At 33.1% G+C, this 23,676-nt stretch overlaps 1 protein-coding gene across 2 annotated transcripts in view; it reads left to right on the forward strand.

The window, feature by feature from the left end:
* The window catches only part of TRIM23 (tripartite motif containing 23), a 40,600-nt gene that overhangs the window by 7,406 nt on the left and 9,518 nt on the right, over nt 1–23,676 (forward strand). The window contains exons 3-7 of one of the 2 annotated variants that reach the window (XM_074282395.1): nt 6,070–6,191; nt 13,865–14,143; nt 15,616–15,798; nt 16,043–16,258; nt 17,832–17,966. In XM_074282395.1, the coding sequence (XP_074138496.1) occupies nt 6,070–6,191; nt 13,865–14,143; nt 15,616–15,798; nt 16,043–16,258; nt 17,832–17,966 (935 nt within the window). The remainder of the gene's footprint in view (nt 1–6,069; nt 6,192–13,864; nt 14,144–15,615; nt 15,799–16,042; nt 16,259–17,831; nt 17,967–23,676) is intronic. The other variant, XM_074282396.1, reaches the window with a different exon arrangement.

The following is a 23,676-nucleotide window of genomic DNA, read 5'->3' on the forward strand; positions in this document are numbered from 1 at the left end:
CATGTGCACTTTTTCTAAACATATTTTTATATTTGTCATTTTGCACAAGAAAAATCAGATCAAGAGGGAAAAAACCATGAGAAAGGGAAAAAAAAAAAACCATGCAAACACACAGCAACAAAAAGTGAAAATATTTTGATCCACATTCAGTCTCCATAGTTGTTCTCTCTTTGTATATGGATAGCACTTTCTATCATATGTCTATTGGAATTTTTTTGTGGTTCAGAATTCTTACTGTTTTTGTGCAGATTCTGTTCCCCAGGTTCCACTACCTGCTCCCTTACTTACATTCCGCTAAGTTCTGCTTCTCCCAACATCCCATTCCAGATATATATACCCACCTTTTTTATTGTGCTCTCTGAATGCTTGCTCCATAGTTAACAATCTTCATTGCATTTAAAACCTTTTCCTTCCGTCTTCTGGCATTCACTGATCCTTGACAGTTCCCTGGTTGACCCCTCTATTCTGGCTCACTTTCACTGTGGGGAGTCAGAATCCTCCTTCCTTCCCATTGCCAATTCCACATAATTCTCTTTTGAGGTTCATTCAGCCCATATTTATCCCCTGGTTAGCTGTTAGTGACCCTTTTCCTTCCTTTTACAATGAGTTTACTGCCTCACTCTCTTCTTTCCAACTTCTGCCCTTTTGCTAGGGAACTGTAACTTGTGTATCGTTGCTTCATCTTTGCTCCAGCTTTTCAGTTTTTCAGCGTACTTATTTCTCAGATGTTTTTGTCCTCCATCTAAGCCACATACAGAGATGTTCATACCCTTATCTTACTGTCACAAGTGTTTCACTTATGTGTTCATGAACTCTGAAATAACTTTATCAGATCATAATCGTCATTCATTCCATTTTTGCTTTGCCTTACAACTCTATACCTTCTTAGTTCTTACTCTCTTGAGCTATCTAGTCCCTTGGCTATCACCCTTACTTTGGCTACTCTCATCTGAAAGTTTAGTGAACCAGTTCATCTCTAGTGTCCCCTTCATTTGAATGCCTTGATCTCTTCTGTCATAGACAGAGTTCATTACCTTTTGAAAAATTCATTAGTATTTTATTTTTCCAATTACTTGTAAAGATAGTTTTCAACATTCATTTTTGTAAGATTTTGAGTTCCAAATTTTTTTGTGCCTCCCTCCCTTTTCTTCTCCAAGACACCAGGCAGTTTGATAGAAGTTATACATGTACAGTCATTTTAAACATATTTCTACATTAGTTATTTTGTAAAAGAAAAAGGAAAAATCACAAGAAAAAACAAGCAACCGCCCTCCCCCCCCCAAAAAAAAAACAAAAATAAAAAAAACAGTGAAATTGGCATGTTTTGGTCTGCAGTTAGTCTCCATAGTTCTCTCTCTGGGTGCAGATGACATTTTCCATCCTATTTTTGCAATTGTCTTGGATCAGTGTTTTGCTGAGAAGAACCAAATCTATGACAATTGATCATCATACAGGCTTACTTAAGTTACTGTGCACACTTTTCCTGGTTCTTTTCACTTAGCATCAGTTTATGTAAGTCTTTCTAGGCTTTTCTGAAATGACTGCTCATCATTTTTTGTAGAACAATAATATTCCACTATATTCATATGTGTTAAATTACTCAGCTGTTCCCCAACTGATGCGCGTCTACTTTTCCAATTCCCTGTCACCACAAAAAGAGCTGCTACAAATATTTTTTGCACTTGTGGGTCCTTTCCCCTCTCTTATGATCTTTTTGGGATACAGCTGGGTCAACAGGTATGTACATTTTTATAGCTCTTTGGGCATAGTTCCAAATTGCTCTCCAGAATGGCTGGATCAGTTCACAAATCCACCAACAATGCATTAGTGTGCCAGTTTTCGCACACCTCCTCCAACATTTATCATTATCTTTTTCTGTCACCTTTGCCAGTCTGAGATGTATGAGAAGGTCTTGACCTCTACCCCCTGGCTTCTTTTAAATCTTTTTTAAAAAATTATTATTTTAATACTTATTAATTAATTTATCCATTCATTTATTTATTTATCCATCTATTTATTTAGCTGAGGTAATTAGGGTTAAGTGAAGTCACTTAAGAGAAGTGACTTGCCCAGGGTCACACAGAGCTAGGAAGTGTTTGTCTGAGACCAGATTTAAACTCAGGTCCTCCTGACTTTAGTGCTGGTACTCTATCCACTGCCCTACTTAGCTGATCTGGCTTCTTTCAAATCTTAACCAACATCTCTTTTCCAAGAATCCTTTTCTGGTCCCATCAATAATAATGTCTTCTGAAATTACTTCCCACTTATTTTATCTGTCTTTTGTATTTACATAGTTGTTTATATGTTTTCTCTCCCCTTAAAATGGAATCCTAGGGGACAGGAACTGTTAATGCAGTTTTGTGTGTTCCCGATCTTTGGCACAGTACCTGGTACCATAGCCTACATGTAATAAATAAGTGGTTCTTGACTTAGATGAATGAAAAAAGCATTTTTATTTCGTGCTGCTATGTTCAAAGAATTGTGCTAAATTCTGGGGATACAAATGGAGAAATAAAATAGTCTTCTTGTCTTGGGGGAGATTACCTTTTAATATGAAGAGACAACAAATACAGGAAATGTCAAGTGCAAATCTTAGCTAAAAGGCCTGATGCACCTTAGCATGTAACAGCAGCAAAGTAGATATGAATGTATCTTTAGTTTCATTTTCTTTGACAAGGATACTTCCATTTCTGATGTTGAGGCATTTGACAGTGCAAAAATACTTTGTGATAGCTTTCTTTTCAGGCTTGTTAGTACTAGGCATAGCTGCTAAGGAGGCAAATATGTAAGTATCCATAGAGCAGTTGACAGATCATTTGTCTAAAAAGGTTCTTGCCCTTTGATGTCAGTTTCAGGGAACTGTGATTTTTCAGACACCAATATTTCTATTGCCCTTGGATATTACTTACTTTTCTATGGCATTTGGGGGTTGATGTTAGTACATATTGCAGGCTTCTTTTCCAAATAAGTTGTTGTTCCCTTTTATGATTTTTGTTGTAGTTGTTAGGTCTTGTCTGACTTTATGACTCCATGTGGGGTTTTCTTGGCAAAGATGCAAGAGCGGTTTGCCATTCTCTTCTCCAGCTCATATTGTAGATGAGGAAAATGAGATAAAGAGTTAAGTGACTTGCCAGGGATCACATAGCCAGTAAGTACCTAAGGTTGAATTTGAACTCTAGTCTTCTTGATGATTGAATATGCTACCTAGCTGCTCCTTCATAACAGTTTTCACAAATTGCTGTATATAATACACTGTGCTAAACTTCAAGAATGTAGAGACAAGAACAAAAATCCTTGTCCTAAAGAAGTTTATATACTACAACAAGCCCAGAAAAATGAGCTTATTGAGCTCCGTGATATGCTATTTGCTCGATAGATTGGGTATGGTTATCATTTAAGTTACTTTTATAGTTTGCTCTTTCTTAGTCTTAAAAAACATGATTCTGTCACTTATTTTTGTTATATCTGATTTGTTTAAATACATAATTTTAAAAGGCAGGCCTGCATAGGGAGGTATCTTTTTTTAAAATTTAGAGTGAAAGAAACTAGTTTCCACATGCATTTCTATCTGTATTGCTTCTGGGTTTCAGAGATATTTCAGTTTTTGTTATATTTGTAGCTGAGAAAGGGATACAATCACATCCCCTTAGTGTTGGGACACAACAAATTCTGTGTTTTGGTCCAGAATCAGTGCTTTGTTGCTACCATGTCAAGCATGCTCAGCTGTATGGTTTTCTGAGTTTTCCTAACCCTATAAGTCTGGAGCCAAGTTTTAAATATTTTGTCAGCAAGGTTAGAGCTAGAGGAATATGAATCTTCCTGGCCTTTTATGCCCATGTTATTCCTCTAAAACAGCCCCCCAAAAGACTTTTATAATGGAAATAAAATTTCAGACTGTTTATTAAAAGCTATTTAACATTGACTTACACATTTATTGCTAGTCCTGCATAAATGTCATATATATATTTTAATCCAGAGTTTTGTTTTCTTCTCACATTTAAGTTGAAAAAGTCACTTTCTGTTAACCACAGAAAATATTTAGCTTTTAAAGATATAAAGTTATTTCTTCTCTTCTTTTTTTGATGATTTTATTCAGTATTTCAGTATATGGAGGGAGAATTTTGAATTGTTACAGGAGCAGGAGGCGGTTGATGAGGAGAAGATATCAAAAATCAAAGGTCCTTTGACAGAGTATGTAAGCAGCACAAATTAACATTGATTAGCATTTCTCCTCTTCCCTCCCCAAAGAATTCAGTCTGTCAGGAAAACTAGAATGGCATTGGATCAAATGTATTTACTTTTGCCTTTTACAGGCAATACAACACTGTGATATATATGTTAACTCTTTGAAGGTGTCAGAATGTTCGCTTTCTTTGAGATAACATTGTTGAGGTTTTATTAAATGTTAATGAACATTCTTTCAGAGAAGAGAACAGAAATATGATTACTTCTTTGAGAAGCAATGTGTTACAGTGAATGACCGCTGCATTTGAAGTCCTGAACCTTATTTATATTTTAGCTTTTCTATTTAAACCTTTTGTTGCCATAGACAAATCACTTAATCTTCTACAAGATCCAAATGAGGGAGTTGGACTAGATGAATTCTAAGATTCCATCCAACACTAGGTTCCATAGTATCTTATGACCATGAATTCTTTTTATAGGCAATTGAATAGAATTTTGAAGAAATATATATATATATAGTGCCCTATAAGTTTTAGACACTTAAAATCATTCAAAAAGGTAAGCAGTAGGAAAATATGTATATAAAGCTAGGTCTGCTAAATCAAGTCATGACTATGCCAGAGTCTGAGAGATTCACGATGTGTTGCAGCACATCTTATGTATTTGAAATTTATTGGTAGAATTAAGTGAAAGTCTTGATTGTTTTGCATTTGACTGGCAAGGCAAGCAACACATTCAGAACTTGATGGTGAGAAGATATTTTAAAATGTTATAGAATAGGACATTTTCAGTGTTTGACCCAATGTTGAAGTTGTGACCTCACTGACATTCGTCTTCCTTTTAAAAGATCTTGACTTTTTCACTGTAGTTGATAATTAAGTCTTGTGCAGCATGTGAAAGTAATTGCTCTGGGTTGGAAATTTACATAATTTTTTATTTTTTCTTTCTTTCTTTTTTTTTTTTGAGATAAGAGTAGAAAGTGATCTCGCCTGCTTTGTAATCTTAGATCTCCCTGTAGGAGAAGATGGAATGTACAACCACAGAATTAGGATAGGAGAGAACTAATAATCATAGACATTTTAACTTATTTCTGTTTTTAGAGTTTAAATTTTAGAGAAACTTGTTTCCTTATATAATTATTGGGAAATTTGAGGTTTTTAATAACATTTGAATATACCAAATTTATGTAATGATGCCAGTATTCTCAACAGCATAAAGCATTTTTTCAAAGGAAATATATTTTATAATTTGGTTAACTTCCTGTTACATTAGAAAAACATTTAAAATCAAGCATATGTAGGCTAGAAAAAGAATATCACAAATGAAACCATGAATGTTAAAATTGTACAGCTTCCTTTTCCTTTTAAGTGTTTGAAAAATTCATTGCACGACTTTCAAAGCTATTCTGCACATTTGTGTTTGCCTTTGGTTTGGGGACTTTCTTGGTTTTTTTTCCTCCCTTTATGCATTCTCTTCAATGACCTTTTCATTCTTTTGCTTCAATGACCTTTTCATTTTTTCTTTTTGGGATGATTAGCTTCCCTCTACTCCCATTCATCTCTACTTCAAAAAAAGAAAAAGCATAATTTCAAGCAAAGGAAATTAAATGAGAACTTTTTCATTTTAGAAATATGAAAATTATAGTTTATGTTTAAAACTTAGATTATGATTTAAATAAGATTTTTTTTATAGCAATGTAGAATGAAAGGCATAGTGTTGTTTTGTCAAACTTTTAAACTAGAGATTCAGTTATCTGTAAAGAAATGTAGAAATTACATTTTATTTTTAAAAATTAGATTATGATTTTAAAATTAAAGGTGAAGTGTAGAATGAAAGGTACAGTGTTGTTCTGTTAAAATCATCTTTATTTTATTTTTAAACTAGGAGATTCAGGTGTTTGGGGATTGAAAAAAAATTTTGCATTGTTGGAGCTTTTGGAACGACTACAGAATGGCCCTATTGGTCAGTATGGAACAACAGAAGAATCAGTTGGATTATCTGGAGAGGTATTTACTATGTTCAGTTAAATTTTGGAGGGGAAGATGGGGGGCAGGTATAGAACTATATTTTTATTTAAAATGTTAGAAACTTGACAATATCCAGCTTCAGATGTGTAGAATCCAGACCTGAGAGGACAATTGGGAAGCTGAAATTAATAATAAAAGCCCTCTGATTTCACTGAAAATAAGAAGAAAGCACACATTTTTCATTATTTATTTATTTATTCATTCATTCATTCATTCATTCATTCATTCATTCATTCATTCATTTATTTATTTAATGAGAGAATAGTAAATCATTGCCATACTTTTCGGACAAGAACATCTTTCAGGATTTCAGTATTTGAATGGATCCCTGATTTTATCAAACGAGGTATCTTCTTCCTGGGGTTCAAGTTGTCCCTGACTGTACCTGACAGTCAGAATAGGAGTCAAATGGGCTTGTTAAAGAACAGAAGAAAAGCATTTTTTGAGAGACCTTCATTTTAATCAACTCTTCTCTGTACCCAAGATTCATGCCAATATTGAGTAGATTATTTGATCCAGATTACAGAGGCACAGGATGGAAAACTTTTTTTTTTTTATTCTTTGCAGTTCTTTTACATGTCCATACCTATATTCTCCCTTGATCTGTCTAGAAAACTGAATGTTTTCCTTAAAGTTTTTAATATTTAATAAGTGCCAATTGGGAACTCTATTATCCATTAATATGATTGTAGAGATTAGTAGGAGCATAGATTTAGAACTGGAAAGGATTTCAAAAATCATTTTGTCCAACTTCTTTATTTTGTAAATGGAGAAATCCAGGCCCAGAAATGTTAAATAACTTAGATGATGTCACATAAATAGTATTTACTTGAGTCAGGATTCAAAGTTAATTCTCTTGACTTTAAATCCAGTGAAGGTAAAGAATTAAGCACACATATGCCAGGCACTATGTTAAAATGCCCTACAAATATCTCATTTGAATTTAAATTTTTTCATTCTACTGCACTACTGATTTTATTTTATTATTATTATTTTTTTTTTTTCTGAGGCAATTGGGGTTGTGACTTGCACAGTGACACAGCTAGGAAGTATTAAGTGAGACCAGATTTGGATTCAAGTCCTTTTGACTTCAGGGCTGGTGCTCTATCCACTGTACCACTAGCTGCCCCTGATTTTTTAAAATTAAGTATTATTTGCATATTTTTGATGTCACTTTGGTTCATAAATCATCATCAATAATATGCTGCAGTTTACTTATGCCTGCCATGTGTGTTTTTATAGCTTTTTAGGTCAGTTTTGATTAGAGATTGTAGTGTTCTGTGATTCACTTTGATGAATTTCATTTAATTTAATCATGTGGTTAAAATACAGGTTTTTATTTCAGGAATCAGCTTCAACTCATTAAAAGCTCCATACAATTTTCTAAATCATTCCAGCTCTCTTATATGATGATAAGCCAACTTTGTGCTTTACCTGTTAAACCAGGTCTTTTGCTTTGTCTTATGTGGACTGTGAGACCTATTTCTTTTGAGTAATGAAGGGTTTCAGTGAGAGTGGAGGGGTATCCCCTCCGCTTGCTTGCTTGCATTTTGTTTTCTTTCTCAATTTTTGTTCCTTCTTGATCGGATTTTTCTTGTGCAGCAAGATAACTGTATAAATATGTATACATATATTGGATTTGACATATATTTTAACATATTTAACATGTATCGAACTGTCTGCCATCTAGGGGAGAGGGTGGAGAAAAGGAGAAGAAAATTTGGAACAGGTTTTGCAAGGATCAGTGGTTTTTGCTTGTCTCTTTTAAATTAAAGCTTTTTATTTTTCAAAACATATGCATGGACAATTCTTTAACATTAGCCCTTGCAAAATCTTGTGTTCCAATTTTCCCTTCTTTCCCTAAGCCCTCCTCTAGATGGCAAATAGTCCAATAGATGTTAAACATGGTGGTAATATATGTTGAATCCAATATATGCATACATATTTATATAATTATTGTGCTGCACAAGAAAAATTAAACAAGTAAAAAAAAAAAAGCAACAGAATAAAATGCTATAAAGCAACATCAGAAAGAGTGAAAATGCTATGTTGTGGTCCATACTCAGTTCCCATAGTCCTCTCTCTAGGTGTAGTGTTCTGTTCTAGTCATCACTGAACAATTGGAACTGGTTTGAATCATCTCATTGTTGAAGAGAGCCAACTCATCAGAATTGATCATCGTATAGTCTATTGTTACCATGTATCTTGTTGCCATCTCCTTGTTCTGTTCATTTCACTTAGCATCAGTGAGGCTCTCCAGACCTCTCAAAAGTCATCCTAATGGTTGTTTCTTATAGAACAATTATATTCCATAACATTCATATACCATTATTTATTCAGCAATTCACCAATTGATGGACAACCACTCAGTTTCCAGTTCTTGCAACTACAAAAAAGGCTGCCACAAACATTTTTGCACATGTGGTCCCTTTTCCCTTCTTTAAGATTTCTTTGGGGGATATAAACACGGTAGAAATACTGCTGGGTCAAAGGGTATGCACAGTTTAATAACTTTTTGAGCATAGTTCCAAATTGCTCTCCAGAATGGTTGGATCTGTTCACAGTTCCACCAGGAAATTATCAAATTTATTGGCATATAGTTGGACAAAGTAACTCCTAATTATTGTTCTAATTTCCTCTTCATTGGTGGAAAGTTTTCCCTTTCATTTTTGAGATTAACAATTTGATTTTCCTCTTTCCTTTTTCTTATAAAATTAAAGGTTTATCTGTTTTGTTGGTTTTTTCATAGAACCCACTCAACTTTATTAATTCAATAATTTTTTTACTTAAAAATTTATTAATCTCTCCTTTTACTTTTAGAATTTCAAGTTTGGTATTTGATTGGGGATTTTACTTTGTTCTTTTTCTACCCTTTTTAGTTTCAAGTCCACTTCATTGATTTTTTTTTCCTCTTTTATGCAAATAAGCATCGAGAGATATAAAATTTCCTCTAATAACCACTTTGGCTGCAAACCACAAATTTTGGTATGTAGTCTCGTTATTGTTATTCTTTTGGATGAAATTATTGTGTCTGTGATTTGCTGTTTCAGCCATTCATTCTTTAGGGTGAGATTATTTAGTTTTCAATTACTTTTTGGTCTGTTTTCCCCTGGCTTTTAATTGAATGTAGTTTTTATTGCATCATGATCTGAAAGGAATGCATTTACTATTTCTGCCTTTCTGCAATAGATTTATGTCCTAATATACGGTCAGTTTTTGCATAGGTTCCATGAACTGCTGAGAAGACTGTGTTCTTCTTTCTGTCTTCATTCAGTGTTTTCCATAGATCTATCATACCTAACTTTTTTTGTATTCTATTTACCTCTTTAATTTCTTTCTTATTTCTTTTGTGGTTTGATTTATCTAGTTCTGAGAGACCAAGGTTGAGATCTCCCACTATTATAGTTTTGCTGTCTATTTCTTCTTGTATCTTTCTTTACCATGCTATACCACTTGGTGCATATATGTTTAGTATTGATATTATTTCATTATCTATGCTACCCTTTATCAAGATATAGTTTCCTTCCTTATTTTTTAATTAGATCAATTTTTGCTTTTGTTTGATCTGAGATTAGGATGGCTACCACTGTTTTTTTTTTTAACTTCACCTGAAGCATAATAGATTCTGCTCCAGCCTTTTACCTTTACTCAGTATGTATTACTCTGCTTCAAATGTGTTTCTTGTAAACAACATATTGTAGAATTTGGGCTTTTAATCTAGTCAGCTATCTGCATCTGGTTTATGGAATAGTTCACCCCATTCACATTTATAGTTAAGAATACTAATCCTGTATTTCCTGCCATCTTATTAACTCCAAATTATACTTCTCTCTTTCCTTTTCCCCTTTCTCTCCTCCTCAGTATTTTACTTATGAGCACCACTTGCTTCAAGCAGGCCCCCCCTCTCCCCCTGTTAGAGTCCCTCCCTCTTTCTTAAACATTTCCTCTATTTCTGTTTTCCCTTCTATTTAGACTATCCCTTCCCTTTTTCCCTTTCCTCCTCCCACTTTTCAATGAGATGAGAGAGGTTTCTCTATAAACCAAATATGTCTAATAGTTTCTTCACCATTCGGATATCAGATTCTAGGCCCTTCGATTCTTTAATGTGGAAGTTGCTGGATCCTGGGTAATCCTTATTATGGCTCTTTGGTATTTGAATTATTTCTGGCTGCTTGTAATATTTTTTTCTTGGTACAATAGTTCTGAAATTTAGCTACAATATGAAAAGAGGTCAGAAGGAAATGTGTGTCCTTTCCGCCCTATTGGCTCCATCCCTTGCAAGAGTCAATGGTGAGAAATTAACCCATGCTTATATTTTGTAAATTAAAAGGCTTTAATAAAAAAAAAATGCAAGTCATTCCTCAATTGAAAAGGGATCAGTTCTGAACTGAAAGACAGTTCTCAGGTGAGGAAATTCAAGCTATCTGTAATCATAAGAAAAAATGTCCTACATCACTGTTGATTAGAGAAATGTAAATTAAAACAACCTCCTCACACCTTTCAGGTTGGCTAATATGACAGAAAAGGAAAATGATAAATGTTGGAGATGTGAATATATTGGAAAACTAATGCCTTGTTGGTGATCCAGACATTCTGGAGAACAATTTGAAACTATGCCTAAAGGGCAATCAACTGCATACTCTTTGATTCAGCAGTGTCACTACTAGGTCTATATTTGATTTTTTTTTCCCCCCACACAGCCAGTAAGTGTTAAATGTCTTTATATCAGTCCTCCTGACTTCAGGATTGATCCTCTACATTGTGCCACCTAGCTGCCGCACTAAGTCTATGTCTGAATGGCTACACAATTGTGCTATATGAATGTAATAGAATACTATTGTGCTAGAAGAAATGATGAGCAGACAGATTTCACAAAAATATCTGGAAAGACACATGATCTGATGCTGAGTGCAATGAGCAAAACCAGGAGAACATTGTACACAGTAACAGCAATATTGTGCCATGATCAGCGTAATTGACTCAGCCTTTCTGACAATTCCAAGAGACTCTTGATGAAAAATGCTATCCATGTCCAGAGAAAAAATTAAAGCAGATTAAAACATATTTTCATTTCACAGATTTTTATGCAGGTAATTTCTATAAAAATAGATAGAATTGAGAAAGTAGATCTACAAATAGATATTTTACTTGAACTCTTATGATCCTTTCTGGAAATTCTCTAAATCTATGATCCTTGGGTATTGAGCCTTATCATCACTATCTCTCTTCTCTTCTTTTGTATTTTTGTCTCTCTGAAATGTCTTGGAATATCAAATAAATATTGGTCTGACTATGCAGAAACAACTCATTTGATGACTTGCATGTCAGTAACCAGTTATTTCCTATCCTGTTAAGATATATTTGATTTCTTGTAGTGGTGGTTTGTGCTTAGCTTGGCCAGGGCCTTTTGACCCTTCTTGAAGACAATGTTTTTTGTGGTTTCAAAGCTTTTTAGTACCCTTTAAACCTTTGACTTCTTTCATTTCTTAATCTTTTTGTTATATTCCTGATGGCTGTCTTCACTTAGAAGTTAACAAATGTCAAGGCATAGCTTGACCATATTTGGAATGTCTTAAGCTCTTTCTAGAATTTCTCTCCTTGTTCCTCTGCATCAAAATTACATAAAGTCATTATTGGTAATTGTCTAACCTAACTCATACTTGAGGGTTTCCTGATGAGCATCATCCCTTTGAAGACCTTTAATGTTTAGGAGACCTACTAACTTTCCAGACAGCCTATTTTACTTTAATGTAGCTATTATATATAGGAAGAATGCAAATATTGGCATGATTCGCTATCTCAGTAATATATTAACCTATTTGCTATTGAAAGTGGCCTTACTTTTGTTTGAATTACTACTTAGAATGAAATGTTTTAGGGAAAAAATAAACTGCATAATCCTTGGAACTCTGCCTCCTCTCCCTGTCATCACTGGGAAAGTAGGAGGGGTCAAGTCAAAACAGGACTCAATAATGCATTTATTAATTTTATTTTATTATTAATTTTTTTATTTATTAAGTGCTGTGATCAAAGAATAATGGTCTGCTTACTTTCTGTGTTCAGCTGAGCTGATCTTATCTTAAATAAGAGATGCTATGATTACATTTCTGATAACTTTAATAGCTAACAGAATGCTGTAAGGTTTACAAGTACTTAGATGTATCATCTCTTTTGATTCTCACACTACCTTTATAAAATAAGTCCCATTGTTACATTCATTTTGCTGGTGATGAGAGAAATTTAGTGACTTGTCTAGAGTGACATATTTAATAAGTACCTGGATCAGCATTCTAACTTATTTCTTTGAATCCAAGGCTAAAACTCCACCTTGCCTCTACCCTGGGTTGCCTCCAATCTTGGCTATATTGGAAGAATCTTACAATCCATTGAAAATGGATTAACATTCTACTTATTTTTAGCAACTTTCTCAGACACAACACAGTTATCCCTTCCATATCACTGGGGTTAGAGGCATGATGGTGCCTCTGGATCTCAAAAATCATCATCATATTTTTTAGCCCTGACTTCATAATAAAAAAGAAGAGTCAATTACTATGATATTAAAAGATTAAAATTTGTTACTATCATACAATAGTGTATAGTCTTTTTATGCATTTCTGAGTCTTTGTCATCTGCTGGCCTTTGCATATCATCTGGGGCTTCCACAAGACTCCCCCAAAATAACCATTTAATTTCTTAAGCTAACTTGTGATATATCAAAACCATGATATGGCAGAAATAATTGCATATTTTCTACAATGTTTCCAAAATGTCCATTAATAATAATGTTATTGATTATTTCATTTTTGAATGCAGCTTTCTGTTTTAAGCGCAGTAAGAGCAGAATCTTGATTGTGAGCAGAGTGAGTTAGTTAGAGGGGATTGGTGACACAGGAGCTAATTTGAGGAAATTATCACAAGAGAGGAGGGATTCACATGACGGGGTGTGGACATTGAGGCCTCATAGGGCCAGGAAGGGCAGCGATAGCTTAGCCTAGCCTCTTAGGAGGCTCTCAGATTTGAAGTCAGAGAACCTAAGTTCACATGCTGGCTTAGCCATTTGTGATATTTGTGGTCTTGGGCAGTTTATCTAACCTATTTGGGCCTCAGTTCTTCATTAGTAAAAGGAGGGGGTTGAAATAAGTGACCTCTTAGGCCTGTTTTAGCTCTAAATGTATGGTCTTAAAATGGGATTCTTACTATATCAATTAAATAAATTCTTTTAAAAGGTGATAATTTTTTTATCTAGTTTTTTTATCTTTTACATTCTGCCTGGAAAAAAAATAATCAATTGCATATTCATGGAATTTTGGGTCCAGAAACTTTAGGGGCAGGTAGATGTAAAATGAATAGTGTGTTCGACTGGGAGACAGGAAGACCTGATTTAGACACTTTCTAGTTGGATTAAACTTAGGTAGTATGCCTCAACTATCTTGTTCTGAGATTCTTCATCTCTGGGAACAGGGATAATAACCCCTACCTTATAGATTTGTTATAAGGATCAAATCAGATGATGAATCTAAAGAGCCTTGAATGAGTCAAACCAATATAAATTACCAGAAAAAAAAAGCCACTTGTGTTTTGTTCTTTTTATTACTTAGTTTTTTATTGACTTCACCTTTAATGCATTAATGCTACAATTTTGTTTTCAGAGCATTATACGCTGTGATGAAGATGAAGCCCATGTTGCATCAATGTATTGCACTGTTTGTGCTACTCACTTGTGTTCAGAATGCTCCCAACTTACCCATTCTACAAAGACCCTTGCAAAACATAGGCGTGTACCTCTGGCTGATAAGCCTCATGAGAAGACCATGTGCTCCCAGCATCAGGTGCATGCTATAGAGTTCGTTTGCTTGGAAGAAGCTTGTCAGTCCAGCCCTCTTATGTGTTGTGTCTGCAAGGAATATGGAAAACACCAGGGTCATAAGGTATTTATTTTTTTCTTCTTTGCTGTGGCTTTGTAAATTAAAAAAGAGATAAGTTGGTCAGTTAGTTGTCCACTACAGCCCATAAAGGGAATAGGAAAAAGAAATACTGAAATGGTCAGCTGGTTGTCAGTAATAACTTTTTTTTTTTTTTTCCTGACCCAATTGGGATTAAGTAACTTGTCCAGGGTCACACAGATAGGAAGTAGTGTCTGAGGCCGGATTTGAACTCAGGTCCTCCTGACTTCAGGGCTAGTGCTCTATCTACTGTGCTATCCAGCTGCCCCAGTAATACATTCTTTTATTAATGATGGAAATTAACAAATCTATGTTAAGTTTAATTTCTCACCTTTCCAACAAAATTTTTAAAAAGCTTCATTTTCCTTTTTTGAAGAAAAAATAATCAGGTCTTCAGAATAGAGCTCCCTCCTTTTCTTCTGTTGTTTTGTGGGTGCATATGCAATTAATGACATTCTGAGGGCAGTATTTGTGCCAAAGCAACATGTTATAATTTGGTTTTCTTCCATAGACATATGCTATCTTTTACACATATTTCCCAAGTTTTACAAAAAAGTTGGGTTCATGTAATTTTAGTATTCGATCTCTCTCACATGTCTTTGAGAATAATAACAAATTTATTGGAAATATATAATTAAGTTGTATAACAGTGATTTTGGGAAAATTTAACTTCAATATATGTATTGTTGCTCATTTTTTTTAAAATGAGAAATAGCTTAATGTAGTAGCTACTATGCATGCTTTGACCTGATCAGACCACATCTTTTTAAGTTTGGTATGTTCAGTTCTATGTATCATATTTTTGAATTAACATTGATCAACTTGATAATATCCAGAAGAAGGTAACTAGGATGGTAAAAGACTTTGAGTTCATATTATATGATAATTGACGAAGGTACAAAGTAAGTTTAATCCAGAGAAGTAAAATTTAGTGGGGTTAGTTATAGTATCTTCAAGTTTTGAAAATGATTCAGTTATTAGACTAATCATCTATATTTTTTAATCTCTATTTTGCAAATCTAGAAGAAAGGTTGCAAACAGGGATATAAAGAAAATTTTCTTGATGCTTCTAGATATCTAAAAGTGGAACTAGTTTGTTTGGGAAGGTTGCCTTCTTGAGAAATGCTCAAGAAAATAATGGATAATCACTTTCAGGGAAGAGGGGGAACCTTGTTCATGTAGGAAGAATTTAAAAAGATGACAACTCTGAGATTCCATTAAATGAATTTTTGTTTTATCTTTCCTCATTCTTTTTGTTCCTTTCTATTAAAATCATGAGGCTTTTTTTTTTTTTTTTTTCCTTGGTGGTCCTTTGAATGTAGGATATGTAAGAGTATACTTTTGGTCTTTTTATATAAATTTATATATACATATATATATATATATATATATATATATATATATATATATATATATATATATATATGTATATATAAATTTCATTTTTCTTTTTATAGCATTCAGTATTGGAACCAGAAGCAAATCAGATCCGGGCATCGATTTTAGACATGGCTCACTGCATACGAACTTTTACTGAAGAAATCTCAGATTATTCCAGAAAATTAGTTGGAATTGTTCAACACATAGAAGGAGGAGAACAAATTGTGGAAGATGGAATTGGAATGGCCCACACAGAACATGTAAGATTCCCCCCCCCCTTAATTTTGAGGAATACATGGTATCTTTGGATTAAGAAGGTACCCTTCACAGAAGTAGGCATTACAGTGTAATCTATAGCCATGTTAATGGCATTAATCTAAATTGAGGGCATTTAAAAATGGCCTGTGGTATAATTTCACCTTTTAAAATTTTTCTTAAAAGCAAAAGTTATTTAAAAAAACAACAATAACAAAAAAATACAACAAAACTTAATTTCCTATATAGGTACCCGGTACTGCAGAGAATGCTCGATCCTGTGTCCGAGCCTATTTTTCTGATTTACACGAAACTCTGTGTCGTCAGGAAGAAATGGCACTGAGTGTTGTTGATGCACATGTTCGAGAAAAATTGATTTGGCTACGGCAGCAGCAAGAGGACATGACTATACTGTTGTCACAGGTTTCGACAGCCTGTCTCCACTGTGAAAAGACACTGCAACAGGTATATAGTTGAAATGTAATCAGTTTGTAATCTTTTTAAAAATTAAATTGTAATAACTTATATTTGTCACACTTTCTCTACACTCTTCCATTGTCATTCTTTATTATAAAGAGGAAGAAAAAATATCCAACAAAACCAATATTTCAAAAACATGTCAACTATTTGATACAAATGTCATATTCTTAGTCACCTCAGCTTTTATACAGAAGCTGGGAAAGGCATCTTCTCACGTCTTCGTTTGAGACTGGTCCCAGTGATTTTAATTTCGCAGCATTCAGCTTAATTTGTCTTCTTGCTAATCTTTGTTTTTTATTGTTAACATTGTTTATATGGTCTCCCTGCTCACTTCACTTTGCTAATTTAGTTCATATTTCTTAATTTTCTTCTTTATAGTCATCATTTCTTAGGTACATTTTATGACATTTTTATACCATAGCTTGTTTAGGCTTTATATTTAGGTATTCCGCAATTGATGACTCTACTTTGAGAAAATCACCTTAACTTATATAATAGAAAACTTAAACAGTAGAAAAGTTAAAAATCTTTTTTCTAATTTTGAGGTTTTATTTGATATTATTCATTTATGTAATTGCCTATTTTTTCCTTTTTTCTTCTTTCAGTTAAACCATAATTCCCTTTCTTCTCCAATTTCTTATATTTGTTAATTTCCTTTTTTTGTGTGCCTTTTTCTGAAAAGAGATTTGTTTTTTGTTCACTCTTTACTAATTCCTTTACTTTCTTCTGAAGGTAGCTAGATAGCATAGTGGATTGAGTACTGGATCTGGAGTCTGGAAGTCCTCAGTTCAAATTTAGCCTCATGCTTTCTAGTTGTATTATTCTAGGCAAGTCACTTAACCTTTGTTGGCCTCTGTTTCTTCATCTATTAAATGGAAATAATACCAGGAATATGTGGATCAAGTAAGAAAGTAATTTTCATAATGCTTGGCACACTGCCTAACACATAATAAGTGCCATATAAATGTTAGCTATTTTGAATTTTTCCTCTCTGATTATTTAATCTTTTTGTGTTTTTCCATACTTCTGAATTAATAGATTTAAGGTTCTTCTTTTTTAACTATCTCTTGTTATTTATCTTCATAAAATTTGTCACATCATTTTTTTCCCCCTGTGGTACCTCGTTCTTAAAAGTGTGAGAATTTATGAGGGAAATAATATAGATAAAAGCACTAAACGATGGTATAAATTACTCTATGTCCTAACTTGTGCAGTTCTCTCCCACCTCCTTCCCCTTCTTATGGTAATACTTTTCTTTGCATTGGCTGTAGTAGTCCATCTCTCTGAGTCTGCTGTCCATCATCAACTATTCTTCCCTTCTGGTTGACAGTTTTCATTAGGAGCTAACATTTCTTTTCTTGTGAACTATGAAGTTTTTAACAGAAATACAGCACCCTTCCATTATAAGGGATGTTTCTAGAAAGGTTTATGACTTGAAAGCAAAAAGGCATTCAGATTTTAAAAAATAAACTGTCATTTTAATCTCATCTTTCAAATCAAATCACTCTTTATAAAAACTAATCTGAGAAACAAATGATTTTCTTCTCTGCCTATCTAGGATGACTGCAGAGTGGTCTTGGCAAAACAAGAGATTACGAGGTTACTTGAAACATTACAAAAACAGCAGCAGCAATTTACTGAACTTGCAGATCATATTCAACTGGATGCTAGTATTCCTGTCACTTTTACTAAGGTATAGTTTTTCACTATGTATCTCATATAAATGTTTTAGCCATTTCTACTTATAATAATACTTTGTATATATGTTTCTATCTGTTAAGATTGTGTGCAATTAACTTCAGTTTAACTTCAGTGGGTTTCAAACTAAATATTGAGAATAAATAGATAATTCATGAAATCATGTATTCATTAGTTAAGTCCTATAGGATTTAGATAATTTAAATAGGAACTTATTTTTTGAATTAAGTTGTCATTGAATATATTGGCTCTCTTTGTACTATCACTTTTTTTTAGTAGAATAATTCCTAACCTGAATTGCTTGTTTTTTTTTTTTTTTTTGTTTTTTTGTTTTTTTGTTTTTAATGCAATGAAATACTTTTTCCTCTGATGATGAACTTCTATGAAAGTAAAGATAATTTCCTGCCAAATCTACTTTGTTTTAAAAAATAACTGCTGCTTAAAATTAGGATTTTTCCTGGGAGTTCCTTTTTTAAAAAAGAATCTTAGGCTGCAAAACATATGTATTAAATAATTAAAGTATAGATGTCTTTAACATTTATTTCAATCAAGTAATAAGGTACTTATGAACTGCCTATTTTGCAATAACTGTGCTAGAGTGAGATACAAAGACGGACAAAGTATTTATTCTCAGGGACCTTATATTCTAACTACTAATATATGCTTAAGAAGGATATTGATAAAGCTATAGTTTCTCTGTAGTCAATTCCATTTTTTTGAAATTAATTTTTATTAATACCTTCTGTTTCTTAAATCAAGTTATTCCAGAACGGTAGATCAGTGGAACAGATTAGATACAAAGGACAAAAAAGGGTACATCTATAGCAATCTAATCTTTGACAAACCCAAAGATACCAACATTAGGGACAAAAATTCATTATTCCAAAGAAACTGTTGGGAAAACTGGAAAATAGTATGGCAGAAATTAGATATGGACCCACACTTAACACCATATACCAAGATAAGATCAAAATGGGTCCATGATTTAGGCATAAAGAATGAGATCATAAATAGATTAGAGGAACAGAGAATAGTCTACCTCTCAGACCTGTGGAGGAGGAAGGAATTTATGACCAGAGGAGAATTAGAAATCATTATTGATCACAAAATAGAAGAGTTTGATTACATCAAACTAAAAAGTTTCTGTACAAACAATACTAATGCAAACAAGATTAGAAGGGAAGTAACAAATTGGGAAAATATTTTTAAAAGTAAAGGTTCTGACAAAGGTCTCATTTCCAAAATATATAGAGAACTGACCCTGATTTATAGGAAACCATACCATTCTCCAATTGATAAATGGTCAAGGGATATGAACAGACAATTCTCAGATGATGAAATTGAAACTATTTCCACTCATATGAAAGAGTGTTCCAAATCACTACTGATCAGAGAAATGCAAATTAAGACAACTCTGAGATACCACTACACACCTGTCAGATTGGCTAAAATGACAGGAACAAATAATGATGAATGTTGGAGGGGATGTGGGAAAACTGGGACACTGATACATTGTTGGTGGAGTTGTGAAAGAATCCAGCCATTCTGGAGAGCAATTTGGAACTATGCCCAAAAAGTTGTCAAACTGTGCATACCCTTTGACACCCAGCATTGCTGTTATTGGGATTATATCCCAAAGAAATACTAAAGAGTGGAAAGGGACCTGTATGTGCCAAAATGTTTGTGGCAGCTCTTTTTGTTGTAGCTAGAAACTGGAAGTTGAATGGATGTCCATCAATTGGAGAATGGTTGGGTAAATTGTGGTATATGAAGGTTATGGAATATTATTGCTCTGTAAGAAATGACCAGCAGGAGGAATACAGAGAGGCTTGGAGAGACTTAAATCAACTGTTGCTGAGTGAAATGGGCAGAACCAGAAGATCACTATACACTTCAACAACAATACTGTATGAGGATGTATTCTGATGGAAGTGGAAATCTTCGACATAAAGAAGATCCAACTCACTTCCAGTTGATCAATGATGGACAGAAATAACTATACCCAGAGAAGGAACACTGGGAAGCGAATGTAAATTGTTAGCACTACTGTCTATCTACCCAGGTTACTTATACCTTCGGAAGCTAATAATTAATGTGCAACAAGAAAAAGGTATTTACACACATATATTGTATCTAGGTTATATTGTAACACATGTAAAATGTATGGGATTACCTGCCATCGGGGGGAGGGAGTGGAGGGAGGGAGGGGATAATTTGGAAAAATGAATAAAAAAAATAAAAAATAAATAAATAAACAAACAAACAAATAAATAAATAAATAAATGAAACTAAAATTCTCACCTGAACTTTAAAAAAAAAAAAAAAAAATCAAGTTATTCCAAGTATCCCTTCCCAGAGAGCCATCCCATATAATAAATATTTTTAGAGAGGGGGGGAAAAATGAGCACAATTGATGAGTTTAAATTATACACTATAGACTCCTCTCCTCCATAAAGGGATGGGTGCAAGGGTTTCTTCTTATATTCCTTCTATTTGAATTATGCTTGATCTTTCTAATTTTGTTCCATTTACCTTTTTATTTTTTGGTGTAAAATCATTTCCATTTCCATTGTTGTTGTTACTGTGTTTTCCTGGCTCTGCTTGCTTTATCTAGTTTATAAAGATCTTTCCATACTTCTCTGTTCATCACACACATAATTTCTTACAGCAGAATAATATTGCATTACATTTATATAACACAATTTTATTTTTAGCCATTTCCTAATAAGTGGGCATTTACTTTGTTTCCAATTCTTAGCTATCAAGATAAAAAGTGCTAATATAAAATATTTTGGAGTATTAGAGGAAATTCTTCTAATTGATGTCTTCCTTGGTTTCTTGTTCAAAATTGCTTTCTAACATAGTCATGCCATTTCATAGTTCCACCAATAATGTTACTATAATTATCTTTTATCTTTCCACTTCCTTTCTACTACTGACTACTAGTCTTTTCCTCCCACTTTCCTGATTGTAAGGAAAAGTTGTCAGGGTTGTTTTGACTTGCATTTCTCTTGTACCTAGTGATTTGGACCATTCATTCATATGGTTGTGAATGCTTTGCAGTTCTTGCTTTGAAAACTCATGTTCACATCCTTTAATCACTTATCTATTGGGGAATGCCTACTTGTCTTATATGTGTTTATTAATTATTTATAAGTTTTGGATACCAAACCCTTTTCAGAGAAATTTGATAAGATTTTTTTTCCCCTTATTTGACATTTCCATTTCTATTCTAGATCCTTTAATGTTGGCTGAGTTTCAATGAGAGAACAGGAAGAAATAAGCCTTTAACACAGCTTGATTTTATATGTGTGTGTGTGTGTGTGTGTGTGTGTGTGTGTGTGTGTGTGTGTGTGTGTGTGTGTTTTAATTGTTGCAGAGACATTTTATTTAGATACCTGAAAACATCTCATTTAATTGTTGCAGAGACATTTTATTTAGATACCTGAAAACATCTCAAGCTGCATACAGTAAAAGAAAAATCAAAGCAAATACTTTATCATGTTTCTTCCTTCTTTGCAACTTAAATAAGTCTCTCCTTTCATACAAAAAGGCAATAAAGTAGGCCATTATATTTTTTTCCCTCCATAAAAAAGCAAAATAGGTAAAAGAAATCTAATGAAATAGGAAAATTGGATTTTATCTTGGCACATTCTAATTCAGAAAGAGTCAGTAGGCTAATGGACTAAATGAATATAATTTTCCTTTTGATATATACTCAGTTTTCACTCAGAGAAGCTAATTCTAACAATGGAATTATCATATTCCCTATTATTTTCTGCCAATTATATTTTTTGTAAATTTTTTATAAATTTTAAACTTAAATACAAACTGGAAAAAAAAAGAAAAAATTGCCATGTATACCACAGAGGAAAAGAGGATTTAATATAAAATAATACATTTACATTTCAAGAAAATCCATTATTATAATATAATATAATATAATATATACATAATATAATATAATACATTTATTATGTAGTATTTATTATAAATACTACACAATGTTTTTAGAACTACACAGTAGTTTTGCTATCTTGACCTTCTGTTCCTTAACCTATTCAGCTCAGCATATCTTTTCCTCTCTCCCCATTCCCTTACCCTCTTATTTTTTTCTGAATTTAATAATTTTATACCCTTTTAGAAATATTTGTTGTTCCCCTTTTTAACCCATTATATCACTATCTACCTTCCATGTCATATCTATCTTTTATGCCTCATTTGTATGATATAATTTACTCCTTTTTATCTCTCTACAATTTCATTTTTTTAGAATCATCCCATCATGCACAGTTCATCCCAAGCCATACTTTCAAACTACCCAAATAATGAGTCATAAGAGATCTAATAATGTTTTTATAAATAAGAAGTAAACAATTTGACTTTATTGAGTTCCTTATAATTGGAATTTAATATTTATCTTATACTTCTCCTGGATCTTACATGTCCAAGTTTTGCTGTTTGTTGTTGGTCTTGTTGTTTGTGAGGCAGTTGCGGTTAAATGACTTGTCCGGGATCACATAGCTAGGAAGGTTTAAGTTCTTAAGTCTGAGACCAGATTTGAACTCACATCCTTCTGACTCCAGGGCTGGGACTCTTATCCACTGTGTCATTTAGGTGTTCCTAAATTCTGCTATTTTTGTCACAAATACCTGAAAGTTTTTCAGTTCATTAAATGTCCAGTTTTTTGTTTTTTTTTTTATTCAGAATTGTGTTTAACTTTTCTGGATAAGTAACCTTTGGTTGTAACCCCAGTTCTTTTGCTCTACAAAATACAGTATTCCAAGACCAATATATCTTCAGTATTGTAACTGCCAGGTCTTGTATAATCCTTTTTATAGCTCCCATGTTTAATTTTTTTCTCTCGTTTCTTGTAATATTTTCTTCTTAACCTGGGAACTTTGAAATTTGGTTATGATATTGCTATAAATTTTCCTCCTGGGATATCTTTCACTTTGTGATCAGTGGATTTTTTCTATTTCTACTTTGCCATGTTCTAGAACTTCAGGGCAATTATTTGAATAATTTCTTGTGATATTGTATCAAGAATCTTTTTTGTTGCAATTTTTCAGATTTCAGATAAATTTTCAGATAGTCAAGACTATTTTTAACTTATTCCTTCTCAATCTCTTCTCCAGATTTGTTGTTTTTCAGATGAAATGTTTCACTTTCCTTTATATTTTTTTCATTCTTTTGGTTTTGTTTTTATTATTTACTGGTATTTTAGAACATTATTAGCTTCCTTTCACTGGTTCTAGTTTTTAAGAAATGATTTTTAAAAAATTTTGATTTTCTCTTTCCAATTGGTTGATTACATTTTCATAATTTCCTTGATTTTTCTTGGATTGGTTTTATTTTTTTCCCTAATGTTTCCTTGATATCTCATTTGATTTATTAATTTCTTTTTAAATTCCTCCAAGAACTCTTTGTGCTTGGGGAAAATAACATTTCTCATTGAAGAAAAAAGTGGCTTTTTAAGTCCATTATGTTCCTCTGAATTTGAACTCAGATCTTCTCTATCCCCACATGTAGTTCTTTCTCTTTTGCTTACTCTTCTTTAAAAAAAAAATTTAGCAGCTATTACTGTAATCAAGTTGTAGTCTTGAAGTATGGGGAATGATGCCCCAAGCCTCAGATCCTTCTTACTGATAATTTCTGAGGTCTGTGCCAGGTCCCAACCTTTCTTCTCTACTTTTAAGCCACTG

This window comes from Sminthopsis crassicaudata, chromosome 1, assembly GCF_048593235.1.
Source record: "Sminthopsis crassicaudata isolate SCR6 chromosome 1, ASM4859323v1, whole genome shotgun sequence".
In the NCBI taxonomy this organism is placed as follows: Eukaryota; Metazoa; Chordata; class Mammalia; order Dasyuromorphia; family Dasyuridae; genus Sminthopsis; species Sminthopsis crassicaudata.